This window comes from Plenodomus lingam (assembly GCF_022343315.1).
Source record: "Plenodomus lingam strain CAN1 chromosome Unknown contig_3, whole genome shotgun sequence".
NCBI lineage: Eukaryota > Fungi > Ascomycota > Dothideomycetes > Pleosporales > Leptosphaeriaceae > Plenodomus > Plenodomus lingam.
The window spans coordinates 2,824,351-2,842,523 of record NW_027093944.1 but is presented as its reverse complement, the minus strand read 5'-3'; the positions used below and the strand labels follow the sequence as shown (position 1 = coordinate 2,842,523).

Here is an 18,173-nt window from a genome sequence, read left to right as displayed (position 1 = left end):
GAGCTCTAGTAAGGAAGGTTTACTAATTATATACCTTCTAGTAAGGGTAGCTAAAGCTCTATATATATAAGTCTGATCGTAGTAGATACAATCTAATGATCCATCTCCCAAATCATTCCTAACCTTAGTGATCCAAATTTCCACAGTGAGTACTGTGTAGGTCCTGGTATAGTACCCATAGCAGGGCGAAACTCACCGTTTCTTCGACTAGCTACCGTATAGATGATGGCGACAGGGTGAAGTAGTACACTACTGTGTGCAGTGGTAGTTGTGCAGTCGGCTCTTTTGTGCTTGATGTTGCGAGCTGCTCGCCTTTGCCGCCATCTGGTGCTGGTGGACAGGGGCAAGACTTGAGAGGGAGGGGGGGGTGCAAGTATCATGTACTATAGGTAGGAGGAGTACATAAGTACATAGTGGGAGAGCCGGTGGCAAGGTCAAGGCAGAGCTCGGGAGGGAAGATTGAAATTGCGGGCGGCTAATTGTCCCCATGAGGCTTAGCGTCTGCAGTGTGCTGGCATCACGGGTCTGATTGGCCTGATTGGCCTGGCCTGGACTGCGACTGCCTCCTTGGCATGTAAAGAGCAGTACCTGCATTGGTCGATCGGATCGCAGGCTAAAATCCCCCCCCGCGCCTTGCCAAGTGGAGTGTGTATGTATGTAATGTATCTTGTAACTTACCATGTAATATTGCATAGTTACCTATTCTTATAGCCTTGGGTAGCTACTAGGCTAGGTACGGCACCCTGTCTGTTTGTGTGTATGGCGTGTAGAGTACATGTGTGTCTGTGTTATGGCTAAGGTATTTTACGGTATACATGTGTGTATGTGTGTGTGTGTGTGTGTAGGTAGGGGTGGCCTGCCCATGTCAACTCAACACCCCCGGCAAGGCCCCCCCTCCCCTTCAACACCTTCCCTCCCTTCTCTCCTTGCTTTGCTTCCGCCGTGCACTTGCTCCTCCCACTCCTCTTCACGACTTACTGTCCATCCTTGGTTCCTTTCCCTTACGGATCATCGCTTCACTCATTCAGCGGTATTCGTGTTCGCTCTTTGCATACGCTTGTGTCACTTGCTTCCTCCGCAAAGCCCTACCGGTACCGCCCAAAGAAAAGGTGTGTGTGTTTCCCGTGCAATCCGCTTTGTGACCCTGTGAGCCCGTACATTCCGCCGAGCGGACGATCCCATAATGCAAAACACCCCATCGCACAAACAACCACACCCAAAACCACAACAACGAAAACAACAAAGGGCGATGCAACACACCGAAGCCAAAACACCATGCATCCAATCCAGACTAACAAGCACACAGCCTTGGTACCTGCCACGTACAGTTGCACCCCCCAAAAAACTCCCTGATACTATACGCCCCTAACGACGCCATTACCATCATCCATCCAATCCAACAGGAAACAAAACAAAACAAAACAAAAACCCCTCCCTCTCCCTACCCGCTTTGCCAATAGGATGAACATCAAGCAACTCGCCGCACGTGGGGCAGAAAATGGCCTCAACACAACCCACGTTGCCCTCCTCATCTCATTGCTGATGCTGGCCCTCCTTGGCTTGGGCCTCCTCGGCGCCCTCCTCTTTCTCCGCGGCATGCGCCGAGCCAGGAAACAAGTCGAAGACGCACAACTTCCCCACTACGACGAGTCGCAGTCGCGCCACAGCCGTCTCACAATCACCACGGATCGCAAGTCGGTCGTCGTCTACTCGGAGAAGGAGGGCCTCATGGCGAGCACACCCACCAGCCCCGTGCCCGAGATCCGCATCACCTTCCCCGACGAGGTCGACGAGGCTGGCAGGCCACAATCAGGACGCGTCGTTGTGGTGCGTGTGGGAGAGCACAGCGTCGGTCTCGAACCCGTCAACGAGGACCAACTTCCGCCCTACCAGTGTGACGCCTCGGACCGTTTCGATTCCCTTGATCTCGATCGCATCGGCGGCTTGAAGGAGAAAAACGACAAAGACTACGCGTAAACGCAGGTCCGCACGAGGAATCGCAAAAAAAAACCCAATCCATGAGGCCAGGGTGATGATGAAAACATGCGTCTGGCACCCACGCAGGGGGCCCTCTCCCAGCCACCTGGCTACGACCTCCCTTATTCTCTCATGACCGCTATACTGGCTATACTTGGCCTGCTGACCGTCACCTGTCTTTTCCTTCCTCTGCGAACCCTGCACTCCGCGAGCCTGAGGTTGTGACGAGGGAGGCAGCCACTTTGTATATTTCTGGCGAGTTGGATCTTGGCCACCAATGGGGGCTCATAGTCTCACTTGGTATGCATTGGGACCATGTCTTACTCTGCTCCGCCGAGGTTATGTCCTCTTACATACCCCGATTTTATTCCCTAATGTATGATATGCCAATTTACTTCTTTCTCTCGACCGACTGCAGCTGGTGCCCATACCAGCTTCAGAAGACAAAGCCAAGCAATACAGGCAAAATTCGTCAAGCACTGTGCTCATCCATCCTCATTCTACTCTCTGCCTGCCTTTTCCTCGTGAGATTCCTCCTTGTGTACCTACCACTAGCACCAACAGTAGAGTAGAGTAGCAAATGAAAGAAATGAATGCCCTTTGCAAACCATTGCGCAATGCGCTCCACTAATGAACCCACTAATGAATTTTCCTTTGCAAACTAGTGCGCAATAGGCACATAGCTAGGTTACCGGTACAGGTACCCGACCTAGATATTCATCATGGATGGGGCACACGGTATCGTTGGAGCACCTCCATGGGCTCGGGCAGATCATCGGTCGTCTCGGCCAAACCATGATCCATAGGCGCGTTGTTTGCGACCTCACCTCCGCCAACTCCGCATCGACCTTTTTTGAAATGGCTACTTTCGCTACCCAAGGCCCATTGAGCCCCCTGTAATACCTATTACCCAAAATCTCCTGGGCTCCTGTGTCGCCCTTCTCCTCTTCGTTGGACACAGTGTCGACTCGTCGTCATCATGGACGTGAACGCTGGCCAGGTCTTCACTCCGCTCTCTGACATGCGAAGCCAGAAAGGAGCAAGCGCAGCAAAGCAACGGCCGCAACAACAGGCGCAGACACAGGCGCAGAATCAACCCGCCAAGGCAATTGATCAGGACAAGGCGAAGAAGATCGCACAGGTGCACTTCAAGGCGGCGCACGGGCTAATGGTTGGCTTCTTTCTATTTGTTTTGTACGTGTTTGCATCCCATCCTCGGCTTTTTGGCCGCGGAACCGTGAAAGTGAAGATCCCATGACATGGCTAATGGTATAAAGAGTGCTTCATGTCGCCGGCATCTACCTCTTTACGAGCGGTTTCCTCCTTACGCGTCTCGTTCTCGACCACAAATCTGAATGCGCCTCACCCCCAATCGACTTGACAAAGTCCTATACACCTGGTGATGCGGTCAAGGGGTGCTGGCATCCCAAAACGTTTGATAAAGCCATTGTCATCATCGTAGACGCCTTGAGATATGACTTCACCGTACCTTTCGCTGCCCAATTCGAGCCCACCGATCTCGCTGCCGCTGCGGCCAATCCCTCACATGCACCTCCCATGGTGCCCCGCCACTTCCACAATGCCATTCCGGTCTTGTATGAGACTGCCAAGAGCCAGCCAAACCATGCTTTCCTCCTGCCCTTCATTGCGGATCCCCCGACAACGACCCTTCAGCGACTGAAGGGCCTTACCACCGGCACACTGCCCACTTTTATTGATGCAGGAAGCAACTTTGCAGGTACGGCGATTGAGGAAGACAACCTGGTCGGGCAATTGAAGAACGCTGGCAAGCGCATGGTCCATCTTGGTGACGATACTTGGCACGCACTTTTCCCAAATTATTTCGAATCCAATCTCACGCACGCATACGACTCCTTCAACGTCTGGGACTTGCACACGGTAGACAATGGCGTCACAGAACACGTCTTTCCGCTCTTGGAGGCGCAGAACGTAAGCAAGTGGGACGTTATTTTCGCCCATTACTTGGGGGTCGACCATGCTGGGCATCGCTATGGACCCGACCATCCCGCAATGACGGCCAAGCTAGCTCAGATGAACGATGTATTTCGACGAATGATTCGGGAAATTGATGATGACACGCTGTTGGTTGTCATGGGAGATCACGGCATGGATGCAAAGGGCGACCACGGAGGTGAATCAGACGATGAGATTCAAGCTGCGCTTTGGATGTACTCGAAAAAAGCCATTTTTGGACGAACTGAGCCCGCCTTTGCCACGCCCCCTGCTCATGCGAAGACGAGGCCTGTCGCACAGATTGACCTCGTCCCCACGCTCTCCCTACTCATGGGGCTACCGATCCCTTTCAACAACTTGGGAAGACCCATCGAGGAGGCTTTTGTCGGCCAAAAGGGCAACGACTACGAGAATTTGGCAATCATTAACCGTCTCACTGGCGCACAGATTCATCGATACCAGCATGAGTATGCTCAAGCCAGAGGTCTCGACGAGAGCTCCAGATCAACCTCCCTATCGTTCTGGACTGCTGCCAACACTGCTTGGAGTGTTACTAGGAACTCCAAGTCGAGTAGTGAGCCCATGCGAAAGGCATACAATGCCTTTTCTGACTATCAACGCGATACTCTTCGTATCTGTCGCGATCTTTGGGCAAGATTCGACATACCACGAATGATTAGTGGCGTCACTATTCTTGCTTCTAGTGTTGTGATGCTTGCGCTCTACGCAAGAGTACTGAACGGCGATCGTGCTATCATGACCCCAATCTTCTTCACTCGTGGAGCTATTGGATTAGCCTTGGGGGCTTTCGTGGGGCTCGGTGCAACTATTTTCTCATCACAGGACTCTAGACAGCATATTATGATTGTGACATCCGCTTCCTCTGGCATCATCGGCTCTAGCTCTACCTTCTGGTCTCTGCGGAATCGCCTAATGTCGCCTATTCCCGTCAGCATTTGGGGCTGGACAAGTCTCCTCTTTACTCTGGCCCTGTCCGCAGGCTTCGCAGCCAACTCATTCACCATCTGGGAGGATGAAATTCTATTGCATTTCTTGACGACTTTTGGCGTCCTAGCCATCATCTCCTCCTTTCGTCAAAAGCGCATCGCCGACCGAACCCTAGGCATCTACCACTCCATTCTCTTTACAGTCCTCCTCCGTGTAGCCAGCTTCTCGCGTCTCTGTAGAGAGGAACAAATGCCGTACTGTAAATCGACCTACTATGCCTCGGCCCTCTCTACCACCTCCGCGCCCTGGCAACTCTTGATCCCTGCCGCATGTGCCCTCCTGATGCCCACCTTGATCAAATCCTACTACGAAGGCACAAAATCCTATCAGCACAATGCTACCCTCTGGATAGGCATCGCCCTTCGCGCAGGTCTGATGCTCTCCGCCGTATATTGGACCCTCGACGCCGCCGACGATGGCGACTGGCTTCCCGGCTGGGAGAGCATACTCCGCATCACTAAACGCTTCCTCGCGCAAGTCGTACTCCTGCTTGCCCTTGGCTTTGGTTACGCGCTGTATAACTGGTCCCAGCCGCTCCTCAACATCATAATCAACGATTCTGCTGACGTGAACGGTGTCCCCAAGGAGAAGATTACAATTCTTGGCTACGCAAATGCACACGGCAGTCGGTATGCGCTCCTCGTGACAATATGGTATCTCGCCATTGCCGTCTTGCAGAAGCCCGTCGGTGCCGGTGCCATTGGTATCCTCGTCTGGCAAATTTTCAGTCTATTCGAGATAATCGATACGAATAATCTGCGCCAATCTTCCATTGGCCCCGTCACCCTTGGTCTACTCGGCTCTTTCCACTTCTTCAAGACGGGTCACCAGGCCACGCTCGCGAGTATACAGTGGGAATCTGCATTTATTCCTCTTGCCGCTATCCGCTATCCATGGACACCCATCGTCGTGCTGCTCAACACCTTTGGTGCGCAGATTTTGTGTGCAGTTGCCGTACCTGGTTTGGTCTTGTGGAAGGTTCAGCCGCAGCGCAAGGCTCTCTTGAGCACGTTGGCAAAAGGATTGGCGACGCATGTATTGTTCTATGCGACGGTCAATCTTGCAACGACGCTTTGGGCGGCGCATCTGAGGAGGCATCTGATGCTTTATCGCATTTTTAGCCCAAGATGGATGGTGGGTAGTGTAGCGTTATTGTCTGTGGAGGTTGTGGGGATTTTGGTGAGTTTCTGGGGGGCGAGAATGAGTCTGCTTAGTGTTGCAGAGGTCTTTGGGTTTGGGGGGTGAGGGATTGCATTTATATGGTGTTATGTGTTAGGGTCAGAAGAGGATCAAGAGGGATGGGAGCCTCGTACCTGTAGAGTGAAGAATTGTGACGACGTGCAAAAGTATATTGGTGTTGTATAACATCTCGTTGCATCTCTTTCATGTAGTAGTAGTAGTGTCTATGCATTTTTCTTCGTGGTTAATATAAGCAAATCCTATTGCATCACTTCGTCAGGCAGTAGCCGTTGCTGGTGTAGATTGTTCTTCTTTGCCGTGCCTTTACACGCATTCATTTTTTCGAAAATAATCGCCCCTCTCATCTCACCTGCCGTTTGTCACTGCTGCTGCGCGCCTCTACAACAGTATTTCCTAATCAAACGCTCGACAACAACGCACCGCCCAATCTAGCAGTCACACGCTCTACCGTATGGCTACTCCGCTATCCTTTTACTCCTCAATAATTTCTCGCCGTCTCTCACCTTGGTTTGCTCACGTTGCAAACGACAGATGGTAAAGCACCTCAGGTCGTGACCGCATTCCAACTACTAACTCATAAAGGCTGCGTAGGAGGGCACTTTCATTCACTCCCTTCTCATCTCTATTGCGGTATAGTTTGACGTCGGCTCCCAAACCTCCATCTCTTCTAGATCAACACAACGCCTACTCGGCCTATCACTCCGATATTGATTTCAAGGCATTCTGGCAGTTCAAGCTAAGACAATGGAGCAAGATCTTATCGACGATGCAATGGGAATAACGCCAATGGCGGGCCTTCAAACGCCACAAAGTCTAAAGCTAAGGTTTGCTGCAAGGCTTGGACGTTTACTGCGTTTGGACGTCAGCATTGAAGAGGGGGTCAATAAGTGCTCTGTGTTTATCACTCTTACCAACGAAAAAAATGCCACGAAAAGGAGTGAGGAGTCACAGGTTACGATTCGTTCGTTTCTTGAGACCCTTGAGAATACCATGAGTTGTATTGCCAAAAGTACGAACCACATCGGTCTGCCACAATCTTGCTAACAGTCCTAGATTTGGAAAGCCAACGGTCCTGTGGGAAGCTGCGGGACGAGCTCCTTATCTTCACCTATGAGGACAGCAAATCCACCATCGAAGAAATCTCCCGGATTTTCGAAGATAACCAGGGACTATACGATGACATGGTGACAAGAATGTTTGGTATCAACGACGAAGACACCCATAGCTCTACCATAGACAGCGAGCTTGGAAACCAGCTGATATACCTTTACCAAAAAGTCCGGTCTTACAACAGCTCCATGAAGGAAACAAATTCCCTGATAAACTTTGGCTCGCAGATGACGCGGGTCATCATGCACCTACAAGACAGATTACGAGGTTTAATTGGCAGCTCTAGGTTTGCTGATGAGATGTATCGTCTTATATGCGATCTCGGCTTTCCTGAAAGGCTGTACAGTACACTGGTCCGGGCTGCTACATCATCCAAGGCTTTTGAGAAGATTACGTTCTACCTGACTCCTACACTGCCACCCAAGAGAGGTTCTCTCGTGAGCCCCACAGGAAATCCCTCGTCAACTCGCAAGTTTGTGCCGCAACGGAAGGCGGTCTCACCGTACGTGCCTTCTCCATCGTCGCCACCCCTCAACGCTATTACATTACCTCCTAAGGCAGGTATTAGCAAGAATGCCAAGCTTCTGGTGGACACTCACACGCCTACATCATCTCGAATCCCCCCTCTGGATGAGAAGGCCAAACAACGAAAACGCTATGAGCTCGCTTGTCCCACTGCGCCAGACCATGTCAACAAAGATGACCCTCTGGAAGCCGCCCGACCGTATCTCCCTCAGAGTGAACGCGTACTAAGCCTTCTCCGCCTCGAGCCTATTAGCAAGCAGATAACTGCACACTTAGTCGCAACGGTTCTACGTGGCGCCATACTTCCAGTATCATCAGAAGCTTGGTATCAATTTGGTTTTGTGGCCACCGAGGATGAGGCCAAAGAACGTCATCTGGCCGGACTATACGCGACCATGCTCAAGGAATCCAGTAACACAGAGGCAATATTCCGCGATCTTGTCAAAGCTCTTGAAACAAACAGCCTCGTGCAACTGTTCGACATGCACGAGTACTCGCAATTCCGCGAAGTGTTCCCCAGTCTCGAAGACTTTCTAAACACTACACCTACCAAACGTCCAACAGTCTGGCGCTTGCGACAATTCGTAGATTCGAGTCAGGCAGTGGAGCCACCAGCGTGCCTCCAACGCGACTACGGCTTTAAATACTGTTGCCGCCGGGAAGAAGTTGAGCGCATGAAAGCTGTTTACGCTGTCATGCTACGCCGGCTTGGCCCTATGAGAGTCCACAGCTACTGCACTGTTAATCGCCTATACGAGGAAGGAATCATAAAGACCGGCATCCCGATGAATGCTAGTGATGCCCGGTTGATGCAGAATGACTACATGTCACCATTCATGGGCTTTGATAACGATCTCGGTCTCGCGGCGTATCGCGGCCCGCTCTTTAGGAAGTCTTTGCAGATATGAGGTTTGGTGATAAGTTCTCGCCTTGATGCTTTCTACTGGAGAAGAGCAAGAAATAAGGTAGGCCCTCCTGGGACGAATGCCGGATGAAGAGTCGTGCCGCTTGGCTCTTACATCTCTTGTTGTGGTCCTTAAGACTACTTATGAAATGACCTTGATGGCTCATATCAACATGAGGACGTTCATTCAACGGGTATTTTTGCCTCTGAATGATTCCAAACAAGAATAACTCCCTAGTGGTTATTCAGTACAGATACAGGGCTTGAAGGCAGACTTCTGACTGGTTTCGGTATTCGGACTTGTGTTTTCAGGGTCTCTGGAGTCATATTTTCGTTTGTTTCAGAGTAAAAATCAGCGACTCATCGAGCACTGGGCATCACTTTCTATCCCACTCATGCGTCTTTGAGTAAGCATTTTAACGGCTTTTGAATCTTAAATATAATGTAATTGTCTATATTTACAGGTACCCAAATCAGAAACAATGTGCGATAAGCATGCGTGACCATCATCTTCCTATCCCTCCTCCCCCATCGCCTCATCTGTTCACCGTAACACCTCGATGAGATCTCTCTACCATGGTCAGATGTATATATATATATATATATATATCAGGCCCTAGCATAATACTGTTTCTTTCAAGCTTGCCTAATCTTTCCCCAGAAAATTAATTGATCATGCATACCTTTACGCTGTAGGAGGCCCATCTCAATCAAAGTTCCGAATTCTATCACCATGTCGCAGAGTTGTCAACAATCAAGCCAATCAAGCTGGGGATCTATCGGCCAAAAAAGACAGCTTAGATTGGCTTAATGAGGTAAAATTAGGCGGCTTGATTGGCTTGATTAATAAGCTTAATAGTTATAGCGTTTTTAAGGCTATATAAATAGGTAGTATAGAGGTTAAAGTTGCTAGGTTTTTTTGATAGTATTTAAATTATAGTAGTGGTAGTTTTATTTTAAGCCCTTTATAGATAGATATATATATATATATATATAGCGTTGTTATAGGATTTTTTTATATTATTACCTAACTCTTAACACTAAAAAAGTATTGTGGCCTTGCTACTAATATAACAAGAAAGTATGAATTAAAGAATCTATGGACGAAGAGCCAAGGTGGCTAGATATAGACATCTACTAGTCCTAAATAGGTGTCTCCTAGACAACCTGGGATAGAGGAGTTGCCTAGGATAGGGGAGTCGCTAATAGTAGTGGGTAGTCACCACCTTGGTATAAGGTAAGCACTATAGGTGATATAGAAATAATAGCTACTACCGCAAACCTAGCAGCCTCACGTTACTAATCAAGCTTATTAAGCTTATTAATTAAGCTAACTTTACGCAGCTTGATTAATTGTTTATTACTAAACCTCAGCTTGGCTTGCTTGAGTATACAGCTTGACAAGCCAGCTTGATATCAATCAAGCTGGCTTGATTGTTGACATGTCTGCCATGTCGTACCTCCCGCACCACCCCTCTCGTCCCACGATAGCAACTCAGTCCACACCCACCTTACACCCATTTCCCAACCTTTCCTATACAACTATGCCTCAAGATCTGGGCATACGCACTGCCTAACTCGTTCCTTAAGACAGCGATATTGTTTAGCAAAGGCCAAGGCTATATCCGCCTGTACGAACTAGAGCAGGGGACAAAACTACACCGCGGGACGGTGCGCGCGTAGCGTAAAGTGGGGATAGTCCTTGTTCCATGGTTACGTTCGGGGCTAGAATAGTACATGTGAATCTTTCATGAATTGGCTAGAAACTCCTAGCGCGTCGTGTATCTTTCCATGCGCCATAGGCTGTAAGGATGGTGCAGAAACCTGGCAGGAGGAGGGACGGCGTGCGGATAGAAATCCACCACTTAATGTCTGCCTTTCTTCTCTCGTTTCCCACTCAAGCCTACCAGTAGTGGTTTTGTTACATGAATAAAATAAACCTCTGACATCGACTGTCTGTGTCGAAAGATGCTTACGCAAGCGTTGATATTCTCATCTTGCGTCTGCCCATAAAAGTAAATTAAAGGAAATAAGATCATAGGTCACACATGTGCATGACGGTCTAGTTGTGCTGTCTCAAACATCTAAAGTCGATGATATAATTCTGTAGATGAACAGAAATGCACTCGAAACTATGATTCACTGGCTCAAGATGAAGGCGGTAAATACTTTTAGCCCTTCCCCAAACTCTCAAATTAATACCAGAGGTGCGTGCAAATACCTTCAATTCCTCCCTCCACAAAAGTTGAAATCTCAAATGCAATGACCTTATTGTCTAAGCGCTGCGTTAAAACAGCGGGGTTCTGTGATGATGGTCTTATAAGTGAAAGAAAAAAGCGTCCGCCACTTGACCATGACCTGATATATTCGAGGGTTGCTCTGCACTGTGGGTATATAAATTCTCCTTCTCTCTATAACGTTCTCACACACAAAGCCTGACGCTTTTCAAACAACACAATTTGGACCTGGTTCTATGTCTGATTGAGAAACTTGTTGTCCATATGCACATGGGTGACTGCGTTATTGGAAGCTACTTGAAAGTCGCATGATCGTTCTGCATGAGATTTCTTGCGTGAGTAGATGTTAACGTTGGTTATTTTTCATATTCTTTTGCTCACATATCCTTTGATCTAGAAGGTCCTTTAAAAGTTTCAGTGTCCCAAGGATATGGAGTATTTCAAAGTATATATGTTCTGAGGAATCTTTCAAACGTTACAAGTCTTCGTACAGGGGGGTTGTGGAGACGTATTTTCAAAAGTATCTCATTTGCATCTTATGTCTACTATAAACTAAAAGCTTTAGAGGTATATGTTTATGCTGCTCTTCTCGAATTCGTAATATGTGTGCACGATAAGACTAAAATTTCGAGTATACCTTAGTGATCTTAAGGGAATTATTTGGCTTCAAGCCATTCATCTTTAATATACCATGGAATACAGGGTTAATGCTCTTGAATTATTCGCGCCACATCAATACCATCAGTGCAAAAGACAAACATTCCAGATTTTCGAGTTCTGTTATATTAGCGAGATCCATCATATTACAGCGGAATAAAGGAATACTGAGATCTATTGAATGGGACCATTCATCACAATGATGTACCAATGACTTTCGTGCGGTTCAAAGTACTTCATTCCTACGCTACATGATGGATTTGTTTCAAGATGTGAATATCAATATGACTAGCGACTGTAATTACCTTGCGAATGCTTGAATTCAGCGATGAATGTAGAATTTTTTAATTACTGGTATGTTCAATTGCCCTAACTTAAAGTGTTTCATGACCTGATGCCAACCCAAATGCTAGTTGATCTTGCCGAGGAATGCACCATCAGCGATCTTGACTTCACTTTCATCCGTTGCAAATAGCCTGTTTGAATCCTCCACAATACTGTTTCCATGTTTTCAGACCACTCCAGTCTGCATCACGCGAGGACCAGACCACGGTCTTTGATGATTCTCCGCGCCCGATCTCGACTTCGCGCATCTTCCAAGCCTGTTGCACCATTCTTTGCTTCGGGAAGGTCGATAGCTGGTATGTTTCTTCTCGACACCTTAATCTCGTGGTTTTGACGATCATGTGGTGGCGTGTCGAGGAGAACCCAGTCGCCTGACTCTTCGACGATGAGATTGCCGTCAGAAGTCGTACGAAGAGGACCATGTGAAATGTCAAGTGCGGAGTGATATTGGCTAACATAGTCGGGGAGGCGAGGGCACTTAGGAGAGATTGAGGTGATTGTCTTCAAAAAGGTCGTGGGTGGAATAATCTTGGAAGACATTGACAACCGTGTCAGGGGTAAGTGGAGGATGATACTGATGAGGTTATATCTGAGGTTACATCGGTGTACTCAGCACTTTTGCAGTGGCGTTTGGGATAGCTCAGAATCAAAATATCACTGGTATTAACAGTCAGCAGACTGGCTAGGAACCGTCTACTACGTTTTGGTGCAATCAATGATTGATTAGGGTGTTTGACTTGGCTGAACGCATGCATGATTCGTGGAAGCGTGTGACTTCACAAACATAAATTCAACTTACCATAAACACGTATGCTATAGCGGCAGTATCAGCGCGGACCAATCAATCATTTGCTGGTTACACAAGCACACAAGGAGCGCTGATTGATCCCTAAAGTATGTTTCAAACATCTACGAAAAGCATATTATCTCGTCACCCACTTCTCATTGTGCCTGCACCATTCCCGATTGCCACATCAGACATCATGTAGAAACTACCTAAATTCTTGTAATATCTTATAATACCTATCCAGATACTAGCAACATTCGCTTTGTCTGGGTGACCCAAATTCCTATACCTCGTTGGCATGACGTTCAAAAACTTGATGAGAACGCAGGTACTGAGCTTTGTTTTCTACTATTGGTCATAATAGTAGCTGGCTTGCTTTAACACGAATGGCTCTTCGAGAAAAGAAAGTAGATACTAGGATTGGGGTCAATAAACTGAGGGTTGCATCAAAGTCGTAAAAGTCGTTGCTTGGCGGTCAGTCACAGGGTTAGGTAGTGCCAGTTTCGAGCATGGTGAAGAACACCAGCAGGTTGGCCATCCGTCGCACAATGAGAGTCGTTTAGAATCAAGACAAAGAATATTTGGTAGCCCAGATGCATGGCTGATTCCTGAATATCCAGTCTCTACGAGTACGTGTTGCGCATTCTTCCGTCGTGTACAGACATACCAGTACGTGCTTGGGCTGCTTTCGTGCACTTAATCCACAAGGGAATATGATTGCCATACCGAAAGGCACTGTACTCAGAAGACGCAAGCAATCCTTTAAAAGTAATGTTTGATTCTATCCTCGATTTCATGATCCTTTTCAGATTCAAGTGCGCATCGGCATTACCACTTGTTGGTCGCGTCACATCAAAAATCGTGTGAAGAAGAGCAACAAAACTCAACACTACCCATCAGCGAATATGACGTGAATCAAAACAGTCCAATCGCCTGAATTTGTGATTAGTTCCACATCCTAGTACTACATGGATGTCAGGGCTGGGTGATTCGGAAGCACTGAAAAAACTTTGATTGCATAATACCACGCAGATGAAAAGGTGTGACAAAGACTGAGGCGATGAGACAGCCAAAGTCTTTTGAGAAACACTTCTTTCAACTCTTGTGTAGTCTATGGCGATTTCAGATTGTGAATGTAATCAAGGTGTCGTACTCATGCAACATGGTGATAGCTTCATTCGAGATAAAAAAAGCAAAAGTTTTCAAAATATCTTTGTATTCGGGTACAAAAATGACTGCCGAGAGTTCACGGTAACTATTGACGACTACCTCTATCTCAGTACTGAAGATGTAACCACCGGATGTCCCGTGTAAACCAGCAGATCTGTCCTATCTATGATCATCTTTAGCTGAGTCTCTATGGTCCCTCCAAGAAATGATAAGTTCATTCATCGGGATGATGCCAGTTCTGTAGCGGAACAGTACAGATCATGCTCCCGAACCACTCTGCTCCCTGGGTATTCATGATACCAGGACAATAAAGCCTTTGTGCCATCAGCACCTCTCTCTCACTCTCAACTTCAACCCACATCTAAAGTAACTTACCTTCTCCCTCTTGAGCTCGCTGGCCTTTCGATCGGTACAACCGGCTCACCACTACAGTCGAGCGTCTTATAGAACAAACAAGAGCCACCGACATCTGGGCCAATGGATCTGGGACGATCTGCAGCGTTTGGACCCCAGTTCCTACAAGGGCGACGCCAGCCCCCAGGCTTGAAGTATCCACATTCAGTGGTAGCGGTGCGCTGGAAGTCTGGGGCTGGGCAAGTGTAATAGGCACCTGCGTTCCCGCCTTGTGAACAAGCCCACAAGTCACGCGTGACGCCTTGGAAGGGAAGACTGCTACTGAGGGAGATGAGTGCCGTGATGACCAATCTAATCTGCATGATTTCAGGGCCCAAGAAATTAGAATCTATAGTGGAATGACACATCGGGGTATTTTGTAGCTTAAGTAGATGATTGACAACGCTGTTCTGACGTTTGACGTTTGTGTGTTGGATCTATGGCCACGATGCAACCAATCGGCAAAGCTCGTTTTAAAGACCATTTTGACTGTCAAATCAAAGAGTAGTCCCGTATCTAGTGAATTCTGCAATCGTACATGGCGCAATACGATCCTCATGTTCATCGTTTGGGTTCAACGACAGCATGGGGTATTAACGAAATGCCATGTGAGCCAGATGATTGCCTGTACAAACCATCCTCGCATTTACCCCTGCATAGTGCACATACTCCTGCCTTGCAAACCCAATATTTGGTCTAGATAGTCTCATTACGGATCAAGGAGTTTTTTTTTAAGGTAGAACGAGGGAAGCGTGAGGCGTGGCACAGCGAGTGGAGAGGAGGAGGAGTAGAGGTCAGCTTCCAGGAGCGGGACGCGTCGAGTCAGGAGGACGCGTTGTCTGGGCGCTCAACGAGTCAGGCTTCGGAACGATTTGGAGAGAATTTCCATCGACACAAAACCGCATATACATCAATCTCCCTTCACAGCAGCCATGCCACCCAAACTGCGCACAAGTACCGTCGAATTTCGATCGCTCTTGCTTCCACCCGTCCGAGTCTCTCTTTGCACTTTTCAATCCGTGTTTCGCCCGCCAAGCGCCCCCTCGGCCACTCGTCGGGTCACGCCTACGCCGTCGCTCCTCTCTCCATGTCGTGCTCTACATCTCTACAAGACTGCCCGATCGAAGACATTGCTCGGACAGCACAAGCTGTTGACATTCTCTCCGTATGAGGTTGCAGGACTGAGTCGTTCAACGCACAAGGTGAACCTGGTGAAGAGTGATCAGAACCAGACTGTGGTCGCTGCAGACCTCTCCCTGCAGGAACTCTACGATGAGCATGTGCAGCCTGGGAAGATGCTCTATCTCGCACACAACATAGGCAAGGCCGTGGGCGACAACTTGGAGCGGTTACGGACGGAGGACAAGGCCCAGGAATATCGAAATTACGCCGTTATGGAGCCATACTCGTGTATCAAGCAAGGCTCCAAAGAGATCACTCTCCGCCCGACCAGGGGGAAGCAATTAGGCGAGCTCAAGTGCGTCATGGTACGCTTGAGCAGCCCGTCTGCGTACTTTAAAATCTGCATGGACCGCGCCTACCAATTCATCGAGGCTGGCTCGCCTGTCGAATTCCGCATTCGCCTCCGAGGCAGCACGAACAAGATGGAGAAGCAGAAAGCTGGGCCTATAGAGAACTGGCGGTGGATGCACGATCACTGGCCACATCTACGGCCAGACTTCATCCTCAAGTCCATGCCCAAGGGGGCTATGTTTCTGATTGACCCGGTCACAGATGGCTACATTGTACAGTTTGTCATCTCTTTGGCGGCCAATGTCATGCCTACCGTGGACTTGAATGAACGGCTGTGGAAGGTGAAGAAGGGTGTACAAAAGTCGACATCCTTGGGCAGGCAGTCTCAGCTGCCTAAATTCATGCGACAGCAGCTAGCGGACGAGGGACTGACGGACTATTCTCCCGACTCTGGATTGCCCAAGGCGCAGGCAATGGCGGGGTATACCAGAGATAGGAAAGGCGTGGCCGCATGGTTCTCTGAAGGGGAAGAGTCGTCGTTAGCAAAAGAGGCACTCGAAGGGTACAAGAACCTCGACCCAGCCGACATACGGGAAATTCGACGGGCACATGAGCAGTGGGAGAAAAATAGGAAGGAGAGCGACGGCATGCTACCTCCTCTCGAACCTACCAAACGTTACTACACAAAGGCGCCCAAGGGGAGGGGAGAGGAATCGGCGACACAGACGGAAGATGATGATCAAGGGTTTGGCAAAGGGAAACGCAAGCACAAGCGGCCGCATTGGGAATCCCGCGGTAGGTCCAAGTAGGTCCAAGTAGGTCGGCTCGCGATTGCAATGTACAATAGATACTCTTGTTCCTATTTGAGATGTGCCCCCATGATTGCGTGATTGTGTTTGCTTACTGGGTAGGTGCTGTGTGGTATTGCATAGCACAGACAAAGGTAATGCATGTGAACATGAGCCGGGGTCTCCAAGACAGACGTTGACCATGATGCTTAGCGGGTGCATCAACTCTTACCCAGTAACGTTGATATCTAGGGCTGACACGTTGCCCAGCATTGGGCATTGTGGCAGTGACCACACATCTGCTCTCGAGTCTCTCTCTCTCTCTCTTTCTCTCTCTCTCCCTCTCCCCTCCCCCCCCCCTCTCTCTCTCTCTGTGTGTGTGTGTGTGTGTGTGTTTCTCTCTCCCTCTTCCCTCTCTCTACGCTCTCCATTAACGAACAAGGCTGTTTCGCTCTCCGCAGTTGTCCAGACTGGGCGATGCGCTATCCTGTTTGTGTACTTACGCCAGTGGTGGCATGTCATATGACCATGGATTTAGCGTCGGGCGACTTGGGCTTTACTCCGAGTGGTTAGAATATCCCTGTAGGTTCAAGTCCACGTCACAGCGGCAAATTTTTATGGTTATATAAACTAGCCTATAGTTAAGTATAAATTAGGGTAATTTAAGCAAGTAAACGTAGTTTTTATTACTATTTTTTTTAAACATGTTCTAAACCTATTCTTAATAATATATAGGCGTTCTTAAATACTATACTAGAGTTTAGTATAGCAGTACTAGATAATGTATCTAAACTAGATAGTAATATTAGAGATAAATTTAGGCAACTGTATAAAGTGCTAGAGGAGGATAGTAGTAGTAGCGTTAAGGAAGTAAGTAAAAGTAAATAGAACAAGTTTAGAACAGGTTAGTAACACGTTATAGGGGCACAATGTATACCTTACTTATAGTAATAGTTAAGGACCACTACTTACACTAGCAATTATTAAGCATGCAGCTATTCTCCTAGCATACCCTTAATTATATAGCTAAGGGTATAGGTATATAATACTAGTTTAGCAATATAAAGATAGCTCTTACCTAATAAGAGAAGAGGTGCTTATATAGGCTACACAGGTAACATGTTAAGAACACGTTCTTAAATTGTTCTAATTCTAGTAGGTATAATACTCCCGCTAGTCTGTCTATCTTAACAGGCCTATAACTTTACTATTCTTTAATAGCTAGCTAGTAAGCTAGTATAAATACTAATACTCTAGGGTAAAAGCGTGTAAGTATCTTAAGAACACGTTATAAACGTGTTCTTATCACGTTATTAATAACGCATTGTATAATTAGATCTAAACCTTAAAAAGTATAATACCTAAGAAAATTCTATAAAGAGAACTACAAATAAGAAGCTATTATTATAGCCTTATTAAGCGCTTCTCTTTAAGGATTTGTAAGGACTACTAGGTGTCTTGTTATCCTATAATAAGGACTACAGTAAATTAGGTAGGGAGTAAAACTTAAATATATTTAAAACGTGTTAATAATAAGTTAGCAAATTGTAGAATAGGCTTAACTATACATTAGCTATTAGAACTACAGCCTAATATCTGCTACTAGGAAAAAACATTATTTTAGT

The 18,173-nt window shown here is 47.6% G+C and overlaps 6 protein-coding genes across 6 annotated transcripts; 4 read left to right on the top strand and 2 right to left on the bottom strand.

The window, feature by feature from the left end:
- Positions 1–378: 378 nt before the first annotated feature.
- On the top strand, positions 379–1,977 carry IAQ61_008288 (uncharacterized protein; the record flags this gene model as incomplete). The annotated part of the gene is made up of 4 exons (XM_066097937.1): positions 379–389; positions 1,084–1,109; positions 1,307–1,322; positions 1,404–1,977. 4 exons carry the CDS (start codon positions 379–381, stop codon positions 1,975–1,977), a joined length of 627 nt encoding a protein of 208 aa, XP_065952434.1.
- Positions 1,978–2,720: 743 nt separating this feature from the next.
- Positions 2,721–6,204, top strand: IAQ61_008287 (uncharacterized protein; the record flags this gene model as incomplete). Its single annotated transcript, XM_066097936.1, has 2 exons — positions 2,721–3,171; positions 3,255–6,204. The coding sequence occupies exons 1-2, from the start codon at positions 2,957–2,959 to the stop codon at positions 6,202–6,204; spliced, it is 3,165 nt and encodes a 1,054-aa protein (XP_065952433.1). The 5' UTR covers positions 2,721–2,956.
- A 699-nt stretch (positions 6,205–6,903) lies between these two features.
- On the top strand, positions 6,904–8,702 carry IAQ61_008286 (uncharacterized protein; the record flags this gene model as incomplete). Its single annotated transcript, XM_066097935.1, has 2 exons — positions 6,904–7,168; positions 7,213–8,702. 2 exons carry the CDS (start codon positions 6,904–6,906, stop codon positions 8,700–8,702), a joined length of 1,755 nt encoding a protein of 584 aa, XP_065952432.1.
- Positions 8,703–12,123: 3,421 nt separating this feature from the next.
- On the bottom strand, positions 12,124–13,459 carry IAQ61_008285 (uncharacterized protein; the record flags this gene model as incomplete). The annotated part of the gene is made up of 3 exons (XM_066097934.1): positions 13,392–13,459; positions 12,911–13,069; positions 12,124–12,465 (listed from the first exon to the last, which is right to left on the bottom strand). Exons 1-3 carry the CDS (start codon positions 13,446–13,448, stop codon positions 12,124–12,126), a joined length of 558 nt encoding a protein of 185 aa, XP_065952431.1. The 5' UTR covers positions 13,449–13,459.
- A 649-nt stretch (positions 13,460–14,108) lies between these two features.
- IAQ61_008284 (uncharacterized protein) lies at positions 14,109–14,610 on the bottom strand (the record flags this gene model as incomplete). Its single annotated transcript, XM_003840197.1, has 2 exons — positions 14,109–14,208; positions 14,270–14,610. The coding sequence occupies 2 exons, from the start codon at positions 14,608–14,610 to the stop codon at positions 14,109–14,111; spliced, it is 441 nt and encodes a 146-aa protein (XP_003840245.1).
- Positions 14,611–15,219: 609 nt separating this feature from the next.
- On the top strand, positions 15,220–16,569 carry IAQ61_008283 (uncharacterized protein; the record flags this gene model as incomplete). Its single annotated transcript, XM_003840198.1, has 1 exon — positions 15,220–16,569. The coding sequence occupies one exon, from the start codon at positions 15,220–15,222 to the stop codon at positions 16,567–16,569; it is 1,350 nt and encodes a 449-aa protein (XP_003840246.1).
- Between the last annotated feature and the right edge of the window lie 1,604 nt (positions 16,570–18,173).